General features: G+C 32.3%; 1 protein-coding gene across 6 annotated transcripts; it reads left to right on the top strand.

Annotated features, from left to right (window-relative positions):
- The first annotated feature begins 1,102 nt into the window (after positions 1 to 1,102).
- FRS2 (FAR1-related sequence 2) lies at positions 1,103 to 11,087 on the top strand. 6 transcript variants are annotated; one of them, XR_003636784.2, is made up of 8 exons: positions 1,103 to 1,291; positions 5,709 to 7,862; positions 7,982 to 8,038; positions 8,150 to 8,218; positions 9,712 to 9,780; positions 9,906 to 9,971; positions 10,061 to 10,135; positions 10,221 to 10,520. XR_003636784.2 is itself a non-coding variant. In XM_028227009.2 (8 exons), the coding sequence occupies exons 2-8, from the start codon at positions 5,755 to 5,757 to the stop codon at positions 10,880 to 10,882; spliced, it is 2,475 nt and encodes an 824-aa protein (XP_028082810.2). In that variant the 5' UTR covers positions 1,103 to 1,291; positions 5,709 to 5,754; the 3' UTR covers positions 10,883 to 11,087. The 6 variants fall into 6 exon arrangements, 5 of the variants coding, with proteins under 5 accessions (XP_028082810.2, XP_028082809.2, XP_028082808.2 ...); XM_028227009.2 differs by lacking the exon at positions 10,221 to 10,520 and adding an exon at positions 10,823 to 11,087 and having other exon boundaries at positions 5,709 to 7,839; positions 10,067 to 10,135; XM_028227008.2 differs by lacking the exon at positions 10,221 to 10,520 and adding an exon at positions 10,823 to 11,087 and having other exon boundaries at positions 5,709 to 7,839.
- Positions 11,088 to 16,380: the final 5,293 nt, after the last annotated feature.

Genomic DNA, 16,380 nt, shown 5'->3' with positions numbered 1-16,380 from the left:
TGTAATTTAGCTAAATTTCAAGGGAGGTGTAGGTAATTTGTCCAAAAATTAAAGGTAAATTATTAATATGTCTTAATAGTTGGATTTAATTTCCATCAAATCCTATTGAAAATAAGTTATAGTACAATGGTCGCTAAAAATATTTTTCAACGACGATTTTTTACATTTGTCACTAAAAGTTAATAATTAGTGATTTTTTGTCACAATTTTTATAAATTGTTGTTAAAAGTTGAAAATTAGTGACATTTTTCTATGACGAATTTTTTAAATTGACGCTGAAAGTTAAAAATTAGTAATTTTTTTTTGTGACGATTTTTTTAAACTACTGCTAAAACTTAAAATTAATGAAATTTTTTGTGATAAAAATTTTAAATTGTCATTAAAAATTAACTATTAGTGATCGTTTTTAATAATTTTTAATTAAAAATGACATTAATTATTATAAAACTTATTAGATGATAAATTTATTTACTAAGATCTACATGTAAGTTCATAAAAAATTTAGAATTTATTTGAATAATAAATTTAGATTGAATTCAACTCAAATTTATCGAGTTAGGCCAGCCTATCCAAACCCAAATCCACGAGTCACTCGAGATAGGCCCGCTGAGATTTTGTTTAGTTTAAATTTAAAAAAAATATTTTTAGATTTTATTTGGTTTGTCTTTATTAAGTTCTTTTTATTTTATTTTATAGTTTAGTCATTTTTCAAAAAATTGTATCTAGAAGTAATTGAATCTAAAAGTAAAAATAAATACAGATTTTTATTTAAATTTTTAATATTTATCAATTTATTTTACTTTTCAATATATCTTGATTAAATGTATAAAATTAATTAAAATGTAATTTTTTTATTTAAAAAAAAAACAACTTCCTCGTTTAGAAACAGACTTTTTAAAGTAATTTTTTAATTTTTTAACTGAAATATAATGTAAAAAAAATTAATATGTGTGGAATAATTTTTTAATTTTTTTTGAAAAAATATATAAAAGAATAAAAATTTTTTTTTCTAACATTTTAATATAAATTATTAACTTTTTAATTTTTTAATAACTTTTTAACTTTTTTTAACTAAATCCATCGTTTCCCAAACGAGCCCTTAAAAATCAAACCCACAGAACAGACAACGCAAAACTCTTGCAGTCAAAAAAACTTTCGGTGACAGGTGTCTCTCACATATATTCACAAAACCCAAACAACATTTCTATCTCCACCGATCGTCCCCGCCCTCTCTCTAAAACCTAAACCCTTGAAATCGACTCCTTCAAGGAAGACGAAGCACAAACAAACCGTAAGACGAAGCTTGTGATTGCTGAAATCGTTTGAAATCCAGTTATTTATTTTTCTGAAATAGTCTTTCTGATGATGGAGAATTGCTTCAAATTTGCTTCAAATCTGTTTGAAATTGCTTGATTATTGTTGTTGTTTGTAGTCTGTTTGTTATTTTCTGTTTGGGGAGTTTTCGCTGATCAAAATTTGTATTTTTTTCTAAAAATATTTTTTAGAATGTGTGAAATTGAATTGTCTTACTTGATCTTGAATCAATTATGTATGAAGTTATGAAGAAGATAATAATAATAATAGAAAAAGAACCACTCATTACCGAAGACATTAGTTGTTTGGTTGCATTAACAGTGACTGTCTAGAAACTGTCATCAACGTGAAATTTTTTTTGTTTATTTGCTTGAAAATTTTCCTTATTTTTTGTTGTTGTAGGAGATAGATGTTACATGCGACAATTTATACCAAGAAGGAAAAAGTTTAGGTTTTGTAAAATGAAAAGTTTGTGTAATTGAATAGTTTTAAATCACCAACTCAAGAAAAAACCTGCTATTTCAATGACACTGGTGCAAGTAAGTTGTGCCATTATTCCACATAAATTGATCACTGTTTTTTTTTTTTTGATAACTCGTTATTTGACCCTAAGGACAGACTAATCTGAGGGACCAATCCCATTTTATGGACTGACTCTAAAAAATTATTTGCATCTAGGAGGTTTTGAACCTAAGACCATAGAGAGAGCACATGGATTAATTACAAATGAAAGACAAATTGCATATTGATCCACGACAAGGTGAAATTTTAACATTCTCTCACTGGAGCCACATATGACGATTAGGTTATCAGGTAAAGGTATTGTTTTTGAAAAATAACTATATGGATGAAAACACCAGTTGCATGGTAACCTATTTGAAGTTGTTTATAACAAGCTTCACCTTAGGGCTAACTAACACTAAGTCTTGTAAGGTACTAATATCAAATCATGGTAGTTGACACACCTCTCTAAGGAACATATGACCTACTATGGTTATTTTTATTGGTGGTTACATCAACATAATGGATAACATAACGGATGGTAATGTAGATAATTGAAATATCTTGCAAATTCTGTTCACCACGCCTACTTTTTAAGTTGGTACTAAACCTCTTTACTAGTAAGTATGCTTCTACTACCCAAGTTTTAAATAACTTTTTAGGATTATTATGGGGGGAATTTCATATAAATGGGAAATGGTATTTTCCCATTATAATTCCACCTGTAATGTAACATACCTTTATAAGACTAAAACCTGGTAAACAAATAGAGAAACATTTATAAGCATTATGTCATGACATTAGTAGTCAACAGAGCATAGCCAAATGGTTATGAGGGTGAAGAAAGTTTCTACATTTTTTACATCTAAAGGCTAGTTTGCAGGTCGTAGGATTTCTTAACTAGTTGTGAGATTTATCTGGACGGCAACTATGTTATGGTGATTGAGTATGGATTTAGTGGCCAAAGGTTGGGGAAAAGGTTTGGACTAATTGAACTTAATTGGTTAGGGTTTAGGGCTATAGAGGGTACTTTTTTAGCACAATGAACAGTGAGTCAGGAATAGTAACTTGGGTATATGTGTAAAGAAGAAGAAAGAGAAGAAGAACGCTTCATCCCTCGCAAGGATAAGGCAAATTCATGCAAACAGAATCCCTAATTTTCATAATATCAACTTTATTGAATCATTAAGATTACACATATAATTATAGGCTTAAAGACTCTCCTACTTTTGCAAGGCTTAAGATTTCAATTTAGAAACAAAATATTTGTAACTAGGACTCGAAATAGATTTCAAATAATATTATTTGGCCCAATTTATGAGTCATACATTGTGAGTACTATCCATGTCCAACAATCTAGGAAACACAAACACTTCAAAATGGTGGTCGTTTCCATGTTCGACATGTATTGGACACCGAAATGCCGGGGACACATTCATCCATGCGTTGGACTTTGACACATGATGTGACGGGTCAATTTTTTTTTTAATTATTATTTATTTGCAGGGCACCTTGGGTGCAGTTCATGGACAAGCGTGTCCTATGTTTGGGTGTGTCTTAGGAAACCTTTGTGGGTTTTTCAATAATTTTAGAAAGCTAATTTGGAGTCAAAGTAAAATATTTGAAACAAGGATGGGAAAAAGTGGAAAAAACAAAAAAGTACACCCTCATATAGATTGATGTTTCTTATATTTACGTGCTCCAGATTTATATTCATACATATAGCATATTAACAATTAATTTTTGTTCTCATACCCTGCTGTGTTTGTATCGTACTTTTTTCAAAATCGCCGTGTCCGCGCTTCTCAGCCAACAATATTGAAATTACCATAATAAAAAATGATATAATGCTATAAAATATGTCTAGCAACATACTAGTAGCGTGCTATTTTAGAATCAATGTAAATAAAGTTCTTGAACACTATCATTGATTGACACTTCCTTTTGGACCAAAAATGTTTCTTGATGATCATGGGACCCATAGGTCTAGTTGTAAATGTGACTGGAAAACCTTTAATTTCGTATTAGTGATTCAATGGCTTTGGATGCTGCTCAATCTTCAACCCGAACTTCTTAGTAGCTTCTTTAGATACAGCAATAGTACAATTCCTAGTGAATGAACATATTACCCTTCACATTTGATCCTTGTTTGGAAGATTTTCCCTCTTTGATAAAGTTTTTCATCATTCTTGGCATTTTGTTTAGTAGGTTACCATAAGAGGACGAATAATGCCTATCAAATCATTTGAATCATCTAAATTTGTCTCCAAATTAGTATCAAGGGGATCACAACCGTCTTCTTTAAATAGTGGTTCATTAGACTCTTTAGCTACTCTTAGAATTTCCTTTTCAACCATAGCAACTGCTTTGGTAGGGCATTGAAAAAATAGATGACCATAACCATGGCAAGTGCAACATCTTGTTTTAGAATTAGACTTAATACTTGCTTGAGGTGAAGAGGAAGCACTAAAACAAGATGGCTTGTTGGAAGCATAAGAACTTCCTAGTGGCTTGTCAATAGACTTACCTACAATAATATTGTATGCTTCATTAAATGTACTGCTTGTTGTGCATACTTCACGTTTTATATGGTGGCTGGTGTTGAGATTTGTGCCTATCATTAAGCAAGCAGAAGAGAGGAATTTGGGACTGTTTTGGGGATTTGACATTACCCCCGGAACAACAGTAGAAGCTTCTTTGATCGTTTTGTGTTGAAGAAATGAATGGTTTAACTGGAGGAGTAGGCCTCATAAAGTGGTGTTCATTAGTGGTATAACAAAGATTATTCAGAAATGGTTTAGAGCTTTTAAGGGCTTAAATTGCAATGGAAACTGATGGGGATCATAAAGGGGTTGGATGAAACATAGATTGAAGATTATGATTATGTTTAGGAATTTTAATTAATTTAGAATTTTATTTCTGAGAGTAGTTATTTGGGAATTTTAGTTATATAAAGAATTATGGTTATATTGGAATTTGTTTCCTTCTAGGTAATGCTCTTCGCTTTCAAAAAATTTCTTTTTCCTTGAGTTTTTTATAGCCGTAAATGCTACATTAAATCATTCTACATTTCGCATTGTTAGCCCTAATATTTTATAATCATCTTATCTTAATTAAATTTGAAAGAAATTTTCTATGTGAGAATAACTTTTTATTTATACCTGACTTATCTGAGGGTGGAAATTTTTTTCACGAAACACGACTTAATCTGTACATGGAGATAGAAGGTTAGGGTTCGCCATTTTTTGACACACAAATATGACATAACTTGGTAACATGAGTATTTTTAATGGGCTAGGTTAATGTTGGATCTGCATAACACGAAGTTTGCACATATTACTCATTTAATGAATAATTAGTTGCACATTTTAATATTATTTCCACTAAGAGGTGCTGTGACAATTTAAAATCATTTTTGTAACTCCATCCAGCTTAATAAAAAAAGTGAAATTGGATTTTAAGGCTAAGATAATTTTTTTTTTTTTTAAACTACTATTTTAGAATCAATCTACTAAAAAAAAAGGATATAGTTTTTTAAAATTGGGGATATGGAATTGAGTTGAAATAAAAAATTAATGAATAATTTTGGAGATTAGTTCCATGAAATTTAACTTTATGGGGAAATTTTTTAATTTCGCTATACATTTGGTATTTTTAACTAAGGGTGAAAGTTTTTGACATGACACAAACCAAATACGAACAGAAATGACACAACATGATAATACGTGAAAAAAAAATGGTTGGATTACTGTTGAGGTAATTCTAACACGACACGAACATGACCAACACGCCACAACATCCACCCTTAGATTTATATCTCAAGCTTGTAGTGCTTCTTAAAGTTGTTTACATAATTTCTGGATTATTATAGTTATTGTTTGTTTGTTTTACAGGCATCTTGGTAGAATGGACTTTTCGTGAGAAAAAAATATTTTCACCATGGAGATTGATCTTGAGCTGCCTTCAGGTCAGGAGGATAAATTGGACACTAGATTGGATACAAATTTTGGTGGTACAGATGGACTTCTTGCTGGGGAAGATGAGATAAATTCTCCTAGGACTGGTAGAGATATCGAGGGAAACCTAGGACCAAATATGGGTGAAAACCTCAGCACAAGTGGGGAGGGAGCAAATGAGAATGCTCTTGGATTGGACGCTTTTGGGAAGCAGGTCAAGAGTTTTGAGCCCCAAAAGGGTTTGGAGTTTGAATCAAAGGAGGCAGCATATTCTTTTTACAGAGAATATGCTAGGTCTGTGGGATTTGGCATTACAATAAAAGCAAGTCGCCGGTCCAAAAAATCAGGAAAATTCATTGATGTAAAAATAGTTTGTTCTAGATTTGGTAGTAAACGCGAGTCTAGTACAACTAGTAGTTCCCGATCATGTCCCAAGACAGACTGCAAGGCAAGCATGCATATGAAGAGAAGGCAGGATGGAAAATGGTTTATATATAGTTTTGTGAAGGAGCATAACCATGAAATTTGTCCTGATGACTTTTATCATACTCTCAGGGGAAGGAGCAAGCAGTCTGATATTGTTGCTTGTCAAAAGAAAGGACTGCAGTTGGCTTTAGATGAGGTAGACGTTCAAGTGTTGCTCGAGTATTTTATGCTTATGCAAGATGAGTTTCCCAATTTTTTCTACGCTATAGATCTGGACCATGAAAAACGTATGAGAAATGTGCTTTGGGTTGATTCCATAAGCAGACATGACTACTGCAATTTTTATGATGCAGTCTTAATTGATAGCAGCTATGTTAGGAACAAATATAAAGTCCCCTTTGTTCCTATTTTTGGGGTGAATCATCACTTTCAGTTAATGTTGCTTGGATGCGCATTGATTGGGGAGGAAACAACGTCAACCTTTGTTTGGTTAATGCGCACGTGGCTTAGAGCAATGGGTGGTCAAATTCCTAAAGTTATTATTACTGATGAAGGAAAATCACTGGAAGAAGCTATTACAGAGGTGTTTCCTGATACACGCCATTGTTTTTGTTTGTGGCATGTGTTGAGAAAGATTCCTGAAAATCTAAGTCATATTGTGAACAGGTCTGAAAATTTTATGTTGAAATTTAACAAATGCGTTTATCAATCTTGGACAAACGAAGAGTTTGAAACGAAATGGTGGAAAATGGTTGATAAATTTGAGCTCAGGGATGATGAATGGCTTCAATCACTCTATCGAAATCGTAAAAAGTGGGTTCCTGCTTATATGAGTGGTACCTTTTTAGCTGGAATGTGTACTACTGAGCGTTCTGAGTATATATCGTGTTTGTTGAATAAATACATACAGAAGGAGTCTAAGTTTAAGGAGTTTATTGATCAGTACAAAGTTTTTTTGCATGATAGGTGTGAAGAGGAAGCCAGAGCTGATTTTGAAACACATCACAACCCGCCTATGTTAAAATCTCTATCTCCTTTTGAGAAACAGATGTCAACAGTTTATACACATGCAATATTCAAGAAATTTCAGGTTGAGGTTTTGGGAACAGTTGCTTGTAGTCTGCGAAAGGAATGTGAAGATGAGGCAGTTGTAACATTTCGAGTTGAAGATTTTAAAGAGCGGCAGAATTTCATTGTAGCATGGAATGAAGCAGACTTACGTATCTGCTGTTCGTGTCGTTCATTTGAATATAAAGGTTTTCTATGTAGACATACAATGATTGTTCTCCAAATGTCTGGTGTCTCCAACATCCCATCTCACTATATACTACAGCGATGGACGAAAGATGCCAAGATCAGGAAATCCAATAGTGAAATATCAAGCAGGCTTCATTATAGGGTCCAGCGTTTTAATGATCTTTGTAAACGAGCCATTAAATTGGGTGAAGAGGCGTCTTTGTCTCAGGAAACCTACGATACTGTTATCTGTGCACTACAAAAAGCCATGGAACATTGTGTGGGCGTGAACAATTCTGTTAAATGTGTTTTAGAGCCTAACAGTTTACTCTGCATTGAAGAAGAGAATCAAGGGAACAGTGTGGTCAAAACATCTAAGAAGAAAAAAATTTATAAGAAGCGAAAGGTCAGTGCAGGCTTAATATGTTGGTATGCAGTTGCTATATCTAATGCTATTTTAAGAAATGAAATGCTTGAAGTTGATAACTTCTATACATTGTTGGTATAATCTCTAGGCTGAAGTGTTAACTGACATTTCTTCATTGTAGGTACAATCTGAGACTGAAGTAATAACTAGTGGAGTGCAAGACAGCAACCAGCAAATGGTTTGTCACATCTTAATTCTGGTGTACTCAAATTATTTTGCAGGAATATGTTCCATGGATTGTAATTTGTATATTGTCATATTCATTTATTTTCACTGTTCATGTATGTAGGGGCAGTTGAACTCTGGAGCACACAGCCTTGACAACACTTTTGTTCCTCAACAGGACATTCCAGGGATGGTATGATATCCCAAAATTGGCCTAAACATATTGCAAATAAAAAAATTGTGTTTCATTGATGCCTTAAAATGGACTTGCATAACATGTGTGTAGGAAGTAGGCTCTGGAACACCAGCTGTTGATGTCTATTATGTTGCTTAATGACATAGTTGTCAAATTGAGAATCGTATTGCGAATGGAAATCTTAATTTTGTGAATTATGAATTGAATCGAGAATTGTTAGCATTTAGTACAACTATAAAAAGTGAAGTCACACAAATGTATATATGTAAAAAGAATGAAATAAAATATTTCTTATAGAAAGATATGATTACACCATCTAATTGGGAAGACATTGGCTTCATATCAAGAGATGTGGTTCTAAATCCCACCAACTATATAATTATTCAACTACCGTAATATAATCTTTTTTTTGATAAAAAACTACCATAATATAATCTCCCTTGATATTCCATAAAAAATAAATAAATAAATAAAACAATCTCCCCTAGGAATCCTGTATGGAGTACAATGTGAAGAAATAATTAAGTGAAATCGTTTAGTTTTGAAACATAGAACACTTTAAAAGAGGTGTATAGTTGGTTATGGTTCAAAAAAAGTTTTTTTTTTCTGAAAAAAAAAAGTTGTTGAATCATTCAATGTGACTGATTTGACCGATGTAATACTGAATCATATTTATTTCACTGAAATAGCAATAGATAATTCATGGGTGTAATTTGTGCCAAGTTATTTTAACTTTACGCATCTTTAGTAGATGTATTAGAATATATTGTGTTGGAAAAAATGAGAAAAAAGGTAAAGAACATGTTGGGTTTGACGAGATCTGATTGGATTCTATTAAAAACTCTTTGATCACTAAAATAACAAACTAAAATGACAAACAATGCAAGTGTTGGTTATTTTCATACTAGGCAAACACTCTTAGGAATTGTATTATGTCATTTTCACTAAATAATTAAGCAAAAAAAGATAGTTTTGAGAATTGTATGAATGGTAAAAACTGAATAGATTGGGAATCGTGCGATTCCAATAGATTCTATCTCAAAATTGATTCACCGATAGATTTGTATCGATTATTGATAGATCACAAATCGAATTGCGAATAGTAAGATTTTGATAACAGAGCTCAACTGATACAAGGAGTGGTCCTACCTATTAATTTATAGTAAAGAGAAGAGACAAGAAGAAAGAGTGAATATAGAAATACAGCTAATGAAAGAGACCCAAAAATTAGGGTTCTCTTTCATCAACACACGTATTTATGTTGGTGTGGTCTAAAGGTCATAAACACCCTCTTCAGGTTGCTAACAACTGAACAAAACATAGCACTGCCTCATCTTTTACCCTATTATAACATATTAGTCCATTAATTTTTTCAGCACAATTTGTCCTAATACATAGCACTGCCTCATCTTTTACCCAATTATAACATATAAACTTAGTTGTGGGTCTTTAAGTAATGATATGTTAAACTGTATTAATATTTGTTGCAGGGACAATTAATCTCATTATCTTCGATTCGTGATGGCTATTATAGCAATCAACAGGCAATACAGGGGCTGGTATGGCACATAATATTGTCATGAAATTGGTGATTTTGCAAAATATGAATATAGATGGTTCTGATTCTTTGTTTTGTTTTGTTTTTGTTTTTGTTTTTTTGTTTTTTTTTTTCAATTGCATTAAGGGACAATTGAATTCAATTCCAATGCGTGTTGGTCATTATGGCCCTCAACAAAGCCTGCAAGGACTGGTAGTGGTTTAAGGTTTATGGAAACTTTGCATGAAGCAATTTGTTTTAATGTTTAAATTTGACAACTCTCTTGAGTTGGGTTGTTGCAGTTGCAGGGACAACTTGGTTTTAGAGCTGCAACGATGCACGGGTGTTTCAACATTCGAGACAGCTTGCATGATATGGTATGTGTTTTGAGTATTGCGCTTGACTCAGTGTAATTTCTGCTTCATGCATGTTCTTCAAAGTTGGCTTTTGTATTTACTTCAGGAACAGTCTGTGGTGGGTTCTAGACAGTTCCAGAACATTGTGTCCAAACCTTTGCAAGATAAACATCTTCCTCCGTAGTTGCATTGGGCTGCCTGCTTTTACTTTTTTATGTTAATAGAAAAGACAGAAATTCAACAAAGCATATGAATCTAATATAACTGGCCTATTAGGGCTTTTGGTAGCATAGGTACTCTCAATTAATATGAGAAGCCTTCTCTTAAGGGTTAGTAGATTTTAGCGCTCTCTAATTTCTTCGTTTTATTTTTAACTATTTTTTCAATTTACTTACCACATTTTGTTCTCGCTGTGTAAGTGATTGCAATTTTAAACTGCATTACATTCACTGTAGGCTGTAGCTCTGGTAGTACCTAGGTCTTAGGCAACCTAAAGCTTTATTTGTAATGTTCCATAAGTGGTGAACTCGAAGGTCGTTTCAAGGAAGTCACAAAGGGTGGCTTGTGAAACAACTCTACTAGAAGCCTCGACATTTGCTTTGATTATTTATTTACTTGTTAATATTACCCTTATTTTGAACAACAATCTGTCTATAATACTCTTTTAACTCGTGTCATTTACGAACCCTAATCCATATGGGTTTGCAGAGAGAGAAGAGGAGCTTGAGACAGAGAGGTGTAGAGAAAGAGCAAAAGCATGTGCGATAGATGAGAGTGAATTTTAGAGTAAGTTTTCAGAAAGATATTTAGGATAGACTACAGAAATAGTATTGTTGAGATGTTGTCTTTTTAATTAACATATTAATAAACAATAATGAAGATGGTGATGACGAATAGTAGTAGCAAGTTTTTAAACATACACAATTTATAATATTATATATATATATATATATATAATGACCTTAAAATTCAAGTGTCCAAAAGCAATATTTTGGTTTTTATTTTTTATTATAATAAAAAAAAAAGCTTTTCACTCTGTTTCTAGTATTCAAAATTCATTTGTCAGAAAATTTTATGCCGTGTTGTGTTTGGTTTAGGACTGGAATCGTAATTCCACCCTGATATGTGAACCCTTTGTTTGGATATAATTTTCAAAAATTGATTCAAACTTCACATTTCAAAACACATTTCACAACATGTTTGGCAATCAGAGAGTTTTTGAATATTTGGATCTACTCGGTTATCGGCTCAGACATCTTTCCAGACAATTTTTCAATTTTTGGGTCTACCTGCTTGTTCGTTCAGTTGATTGAAACAGTAGTTTTTTGTTTTGTTGTCAATTGCTACCCGTTAATTGTAACAAAAAATTCATATTTATTTTTGATATTTTTTAAATGTAAAAATTATTTTTTAGATCAAAATGACAAATTATTTGGTCATTTATTTAAAATTAACAAAAAAAGAATTAAATAAAAATTAATTTGTCATAGCAATTATAAATATAAAAAGACATTTTTTTAAAAAAAGTGATTTTTTTGAAAGGAATGGTTTCCCTTGAGTCCAATCACGAATTGAAGGGTACTGTTAGACCTATCAGAGCTCATTATGGGTTTCGTTTTGATAATCTGAACCGTTGAATGTGTAGAACTCGTCGAGTACTCTATGTCTGTAAAAAATTACAGTGATCGGATATCGATAGCTATGTGATCAAATGAATTTTATATATAAAAAAATGGACGGTGAAAAATAAACAGCTTACAAAAATTTGATTTGATTACATAACTATTGATATCTGATCAACGCGATTTTTTACAAAAATATAGTACTTGTTGAGTTCTATACATTGAACGGTTCGGATTATCAAAACGGGACTTGTGGTAGGCCCCCATAGGCCTAACAGTACTTTCTAGTCCGTGATTGAACTAGAGGGAAGCCATTCCCTTTTTTAATTGAATTTTAAAAAGAGTTTGGTTATGAGTTTCGAATCAACTTTTTAATAGAGTTTTAAGTTGTGTGTTTAATTATGAGTTATAAGTTTTTGAATTAAATTTTGAAATTTTTTTTCAAAACTCATAACCAAACAATTTTTCTTATTTCAAGAATTTAAAACTCAATTCAAAATTCTTTTCAAAACTTATAACGAAACAAATTTTTTTTCTTCAAATCATGATTTAACAACTTACAAGTTCAAAATATTATTTTATTCTCAAATTATAATTCTAAAACTAAACCAAATGCCACCCTACTTATTATTTTTTTGTATTTTTTTATTTTCTCTGAATTTGTTTATTATTTCAAGCAATCCTTTTAATTTTTAGACACACTCAACATAAATACACTTAGAAAGTATAATATTTATAAAAAAAATTATAAAAAATTTACTAAATATAAAAAATAAAAAATAAAAAATTGAAAATTTAATACTTTTTTCATATTTTTGTATATTTTAAATTTTTTAAAAATATTTTACAATTTAGATACATTTAAGTAAGCAATCTCGTTTGGTAGCTCGAAAGGTATGTGGCTCGAATGCCCGAGTCCAAAACGATGCTGGTTTTTTTTTTTTTTTTCTTGTTTTTTCTAAAGCACTTGGAGTGCTGATCACCCATGGTCATTTTGGCATCTTCATCAACAACATCTCATTTTTTCTGGAGCTGGAGCTGGACACCTTCGTCAACATCATCGTCATCATCAACATCTTGATCAACATCACCATCATCAAATTTTATTTTTATTTTTTCAGATCCAGATCTACTTAGGGAGAAAAAAAAAAAAAAGAGGGAAAAAAGAGTTTCAAAGGATCAGAGGAAGACCTTCATCAACATCAACAACAACATCTTCATCATCACATCATCAACACATTATCATCATCAATAATTATTTTTTTTCAGATCCAGATCTATTTAGAAAAAAAAAAAAAAAGTTTGAAAGAGGAGATCGAGCGCTGCCACCATCATTGACCATCACTGTCGATCGCCGCCACCATCACCGACCATCGCCTCTTCTCTTCTCTTTTCTCTCTCTCTCTCTCTCCCCTCTTCTCTTCCCTCTCTGTCTATGTTCGAAAGAATGAAAAGGGAAAAAAAAAAAAAAATTGCCCAAAACGACGTCGTTTTGTGCAGTTCGGGCCATTTGAGCCGGACGAATTTCGAGTTACGAATCATTTTTCTTAAGCAAGATGCTTGTAAAAAAGTAAAAGATTTACTTAAAATTTTAAAAATATTTGCTAAAAATAAAAAATTTAATTTTAAAAAAATTAAATTCAGAAAATTAAAACTAACCACTCTGTTTGATTTTGCAAAATATTTACAAATCAGTAATGAGCTGCTCATGAAATGTTTGCCTCATTATTGCATATAATCATAATTGTCAAATTCTCCTTTTTTATGAAACAAAAGGAGCAATTTTAATGTTGAAATTTGACTCAAAGAGAGCAATTTTGTGTGAACGGAAAATATTTAAGACTTACAATTTTTTTTTTTTTTTTTTTTTATAGTTTGATCTACAATGATGTGATGTAATACATATCAATTTTTGATTTGTTATATACTCAATTGTGTAGAGTCTACTTCTCTTATCACATTATTATGGATAAATTTAAAGATATAATTGTAAGTCTCTAACATTAATTGACTTTTTAATAGAGCATGAAAATAAACTAGCGTCATGGATGGATGGTCTTTATTGGATTCTAGTAGTAAAATTTGTTATTAAATATATTATAATTAAAACATCTAAATTGACATCAAAGATAAATTTTAAAGACTAACAATATAATTTGCCAATTTTATTTTTCATACGTAAATTGACATGGTGTGCAATTATATACTTTTAAAAATTGAAATTAACCCATTGAAAACAATTCATTCATCACATCATTTTATAAATTATAGGTTTGGTTTGGAAAGTTAAGGTTCTGTTTAGTTGTTAATTCAAATCAATTTTCAACACGTGAGCTCGCGCATGACGTTTGGATACGACGTTCAAAAATTGATTCCGCGTGTTAATTCAAATTACATTTTGAAAATCTGTTTGGCAGCTTGTATCTCCCTTTTAACGTTTCTGCCTTCTTCATCGTCTCTGCAACTTTCACGTGAAGCTCATCTACATCAGTCCTTCAGATTCATCACGGGTGGCTTCTCTGTATCAAACATCTGTACTTCAAATTCATCACGGATGGGTTTCAGACTCATTTTACAAATAATGAATCCACCCAACCCGCTCTGTACTGGTATCATATTTCACAAATCGACTGAGTTACAATTTGTGCGTTGCGGACGATTCTTATTACGGGCAACCAAACAACGACGATTGCGAGGTGAAATTACTCACAAATTTATTTACATATTTTGTTATAGGAAAATTATTTGAGAAATTCATCTTAATTTATTTTTAATTTTTTTCAGGTCAAATTTATCAAATTTATTGACGAATCCGACGAGCAAATAGTGGCACATTCAATCAGTATACACATTCCGTCACCGGCGATAACTATTCAACTCCTACTGATCTGGTAAATAAATCCTTCATCCTTCATCTGTTATCTGAAAATGATTTTATCTGTTATCTAAAAATGATTTCAGACGAGTCGATAAAGATTTCATTCTTCATCCTGAACTGTTTCAACTTTTTTGTTCTTCAAGAATAGTCAGTAAATCAATCTTCACCTGTTATGTATAAATGATTTCGAAGAAGTTGAAATTAGTTCCTAAATGGTTTATGAGAATTTGTAGAGGCGTATTTTCCATTTCAGATCGGTTGTTCTTTTAAATTATGAACTGTTTGAACCTTTGAACCTGAAGCGGCAGTGCCTGGGACACCCGGCCGGTCGTCTCCCGGGTTATCCGGCCGGTCAACCACCCGGTCTTCCCACCTTGTCTTCCGATTTTTCATTTCTTCGTTAATGGTTTGAACTGTTTGAACCTTTCATCAATCAGTGAACTATTTGAAGCGGCAGTGCCTAGGACACCCGGCCGGTCGTCCCCGGGGTCATCCGGCCGGTCGACCGGCCGATCAACCACCCGGTCCTCCCACCTTTTCCGATTTTGTCTTCCGATTTTTCATTTCTTCGTTAAAACCTACCGGTCTATTTGAACCTACCAGGCTTTTTTACTGATTTTTTTTCCTTAATTTTTCTTTTACTGATTTGTTTCCTTCTATTTAAACACAATGTTAACTGATTTTTTTTTTATTTGTGGTTATATTTCTACTATCTGAATGTTTTTTTTTTTGTGATTATATTTCTGCTATTTAAATTCAATTAATCTGCTACGTATTTTTTTCCTCGAAATAAAATCATTTGTTCTTTTTCTTTTATCTGTGTTCTCCTTCAAACCATTTTGACGCTGTTATTCTTGTATATCCATCGCAGACTACTTTAAAATACTCTGTTATGCTTGTATATCCATCCCAAACTAGTTTAAATATAATTTGTATGTTTATAAATGGATGGAAATAATTCTGATGACAATGAGAACACCAAAATGTGGACGCCCAAAATTGAAACGAAATTAATAAATATGTTGAGAGATGAGGTTAGAAACAATCAAACAACGGACCGTACTACTTCGTGGACAATTAGGCATTAGAATCATTATGCAAATCAGTTGCACAACATATATGGATTTCGGTATATAGGTGTCAAGGTGCGCCAAAAATATCAGCGATTGAAAGCTGATTACCAGACATTTAAGCAACTGCAGGCACAGACTGGTCTGGGATGGGATCCTATTATAGGCACTGTTGTTGCACCCGATGAATTTTGGGATAAGGTTTTCCATTAATCTGTACTATTTTGTAATTTTATTTTAAACATTTCATGACATATACAGTGCTGAATTCTTGTTTTGTAATTGTTGTAGGCTAGCAGAAATGTGAAAAATTTTAGGACAAAAAGGGTTTGAATATTTTTAAGAAATGACAGAAATTGTTGAAAATTGTTGTGCCACAAGGGCCGTGTCTCGAGCATCTACACAAGGTCCCCTTGACTCAGAAGAAGAAGATGACATGTTAAATAAATTTTGGAACGCTGATGCTGGTGGGAGTAATACTGCTGAGGCCATTCCTGTTGACTTATTCGGGGATGAGTATATGGATCCAGCAAAGGGCAAAAGTCACAAGAGGGGCCCTGCAACCAGCCAGACTGACAGTGGTCGTTCCAAAAAGTCACGGTCAAGTGGGTTTGATGATGTGTGCGCAGCTTTCACATCCTATGTACAAGCCAAAACAGGACATTCACGTGCACGAGAAAATGAGACTGAGGCTGT

Source organism: Camellia sinensis, chromosome 8, assembly GCF_055761805.1.
Source record: "Camellia sinensis isolate YWXY chromosome 8, ASM5576180v1, whole genome shotgun sequence".
In the NCBI taxonomy this organism is placed as follows: Eukaryota; Viridiplantae; Streptophyta; class Magnoliopsida; order Ericales; family Theaceae; genus Camellia; species Camellia sinensis.
This window is presented reverse-complemented; position numbering and strand designations above follow the sequence as displayed.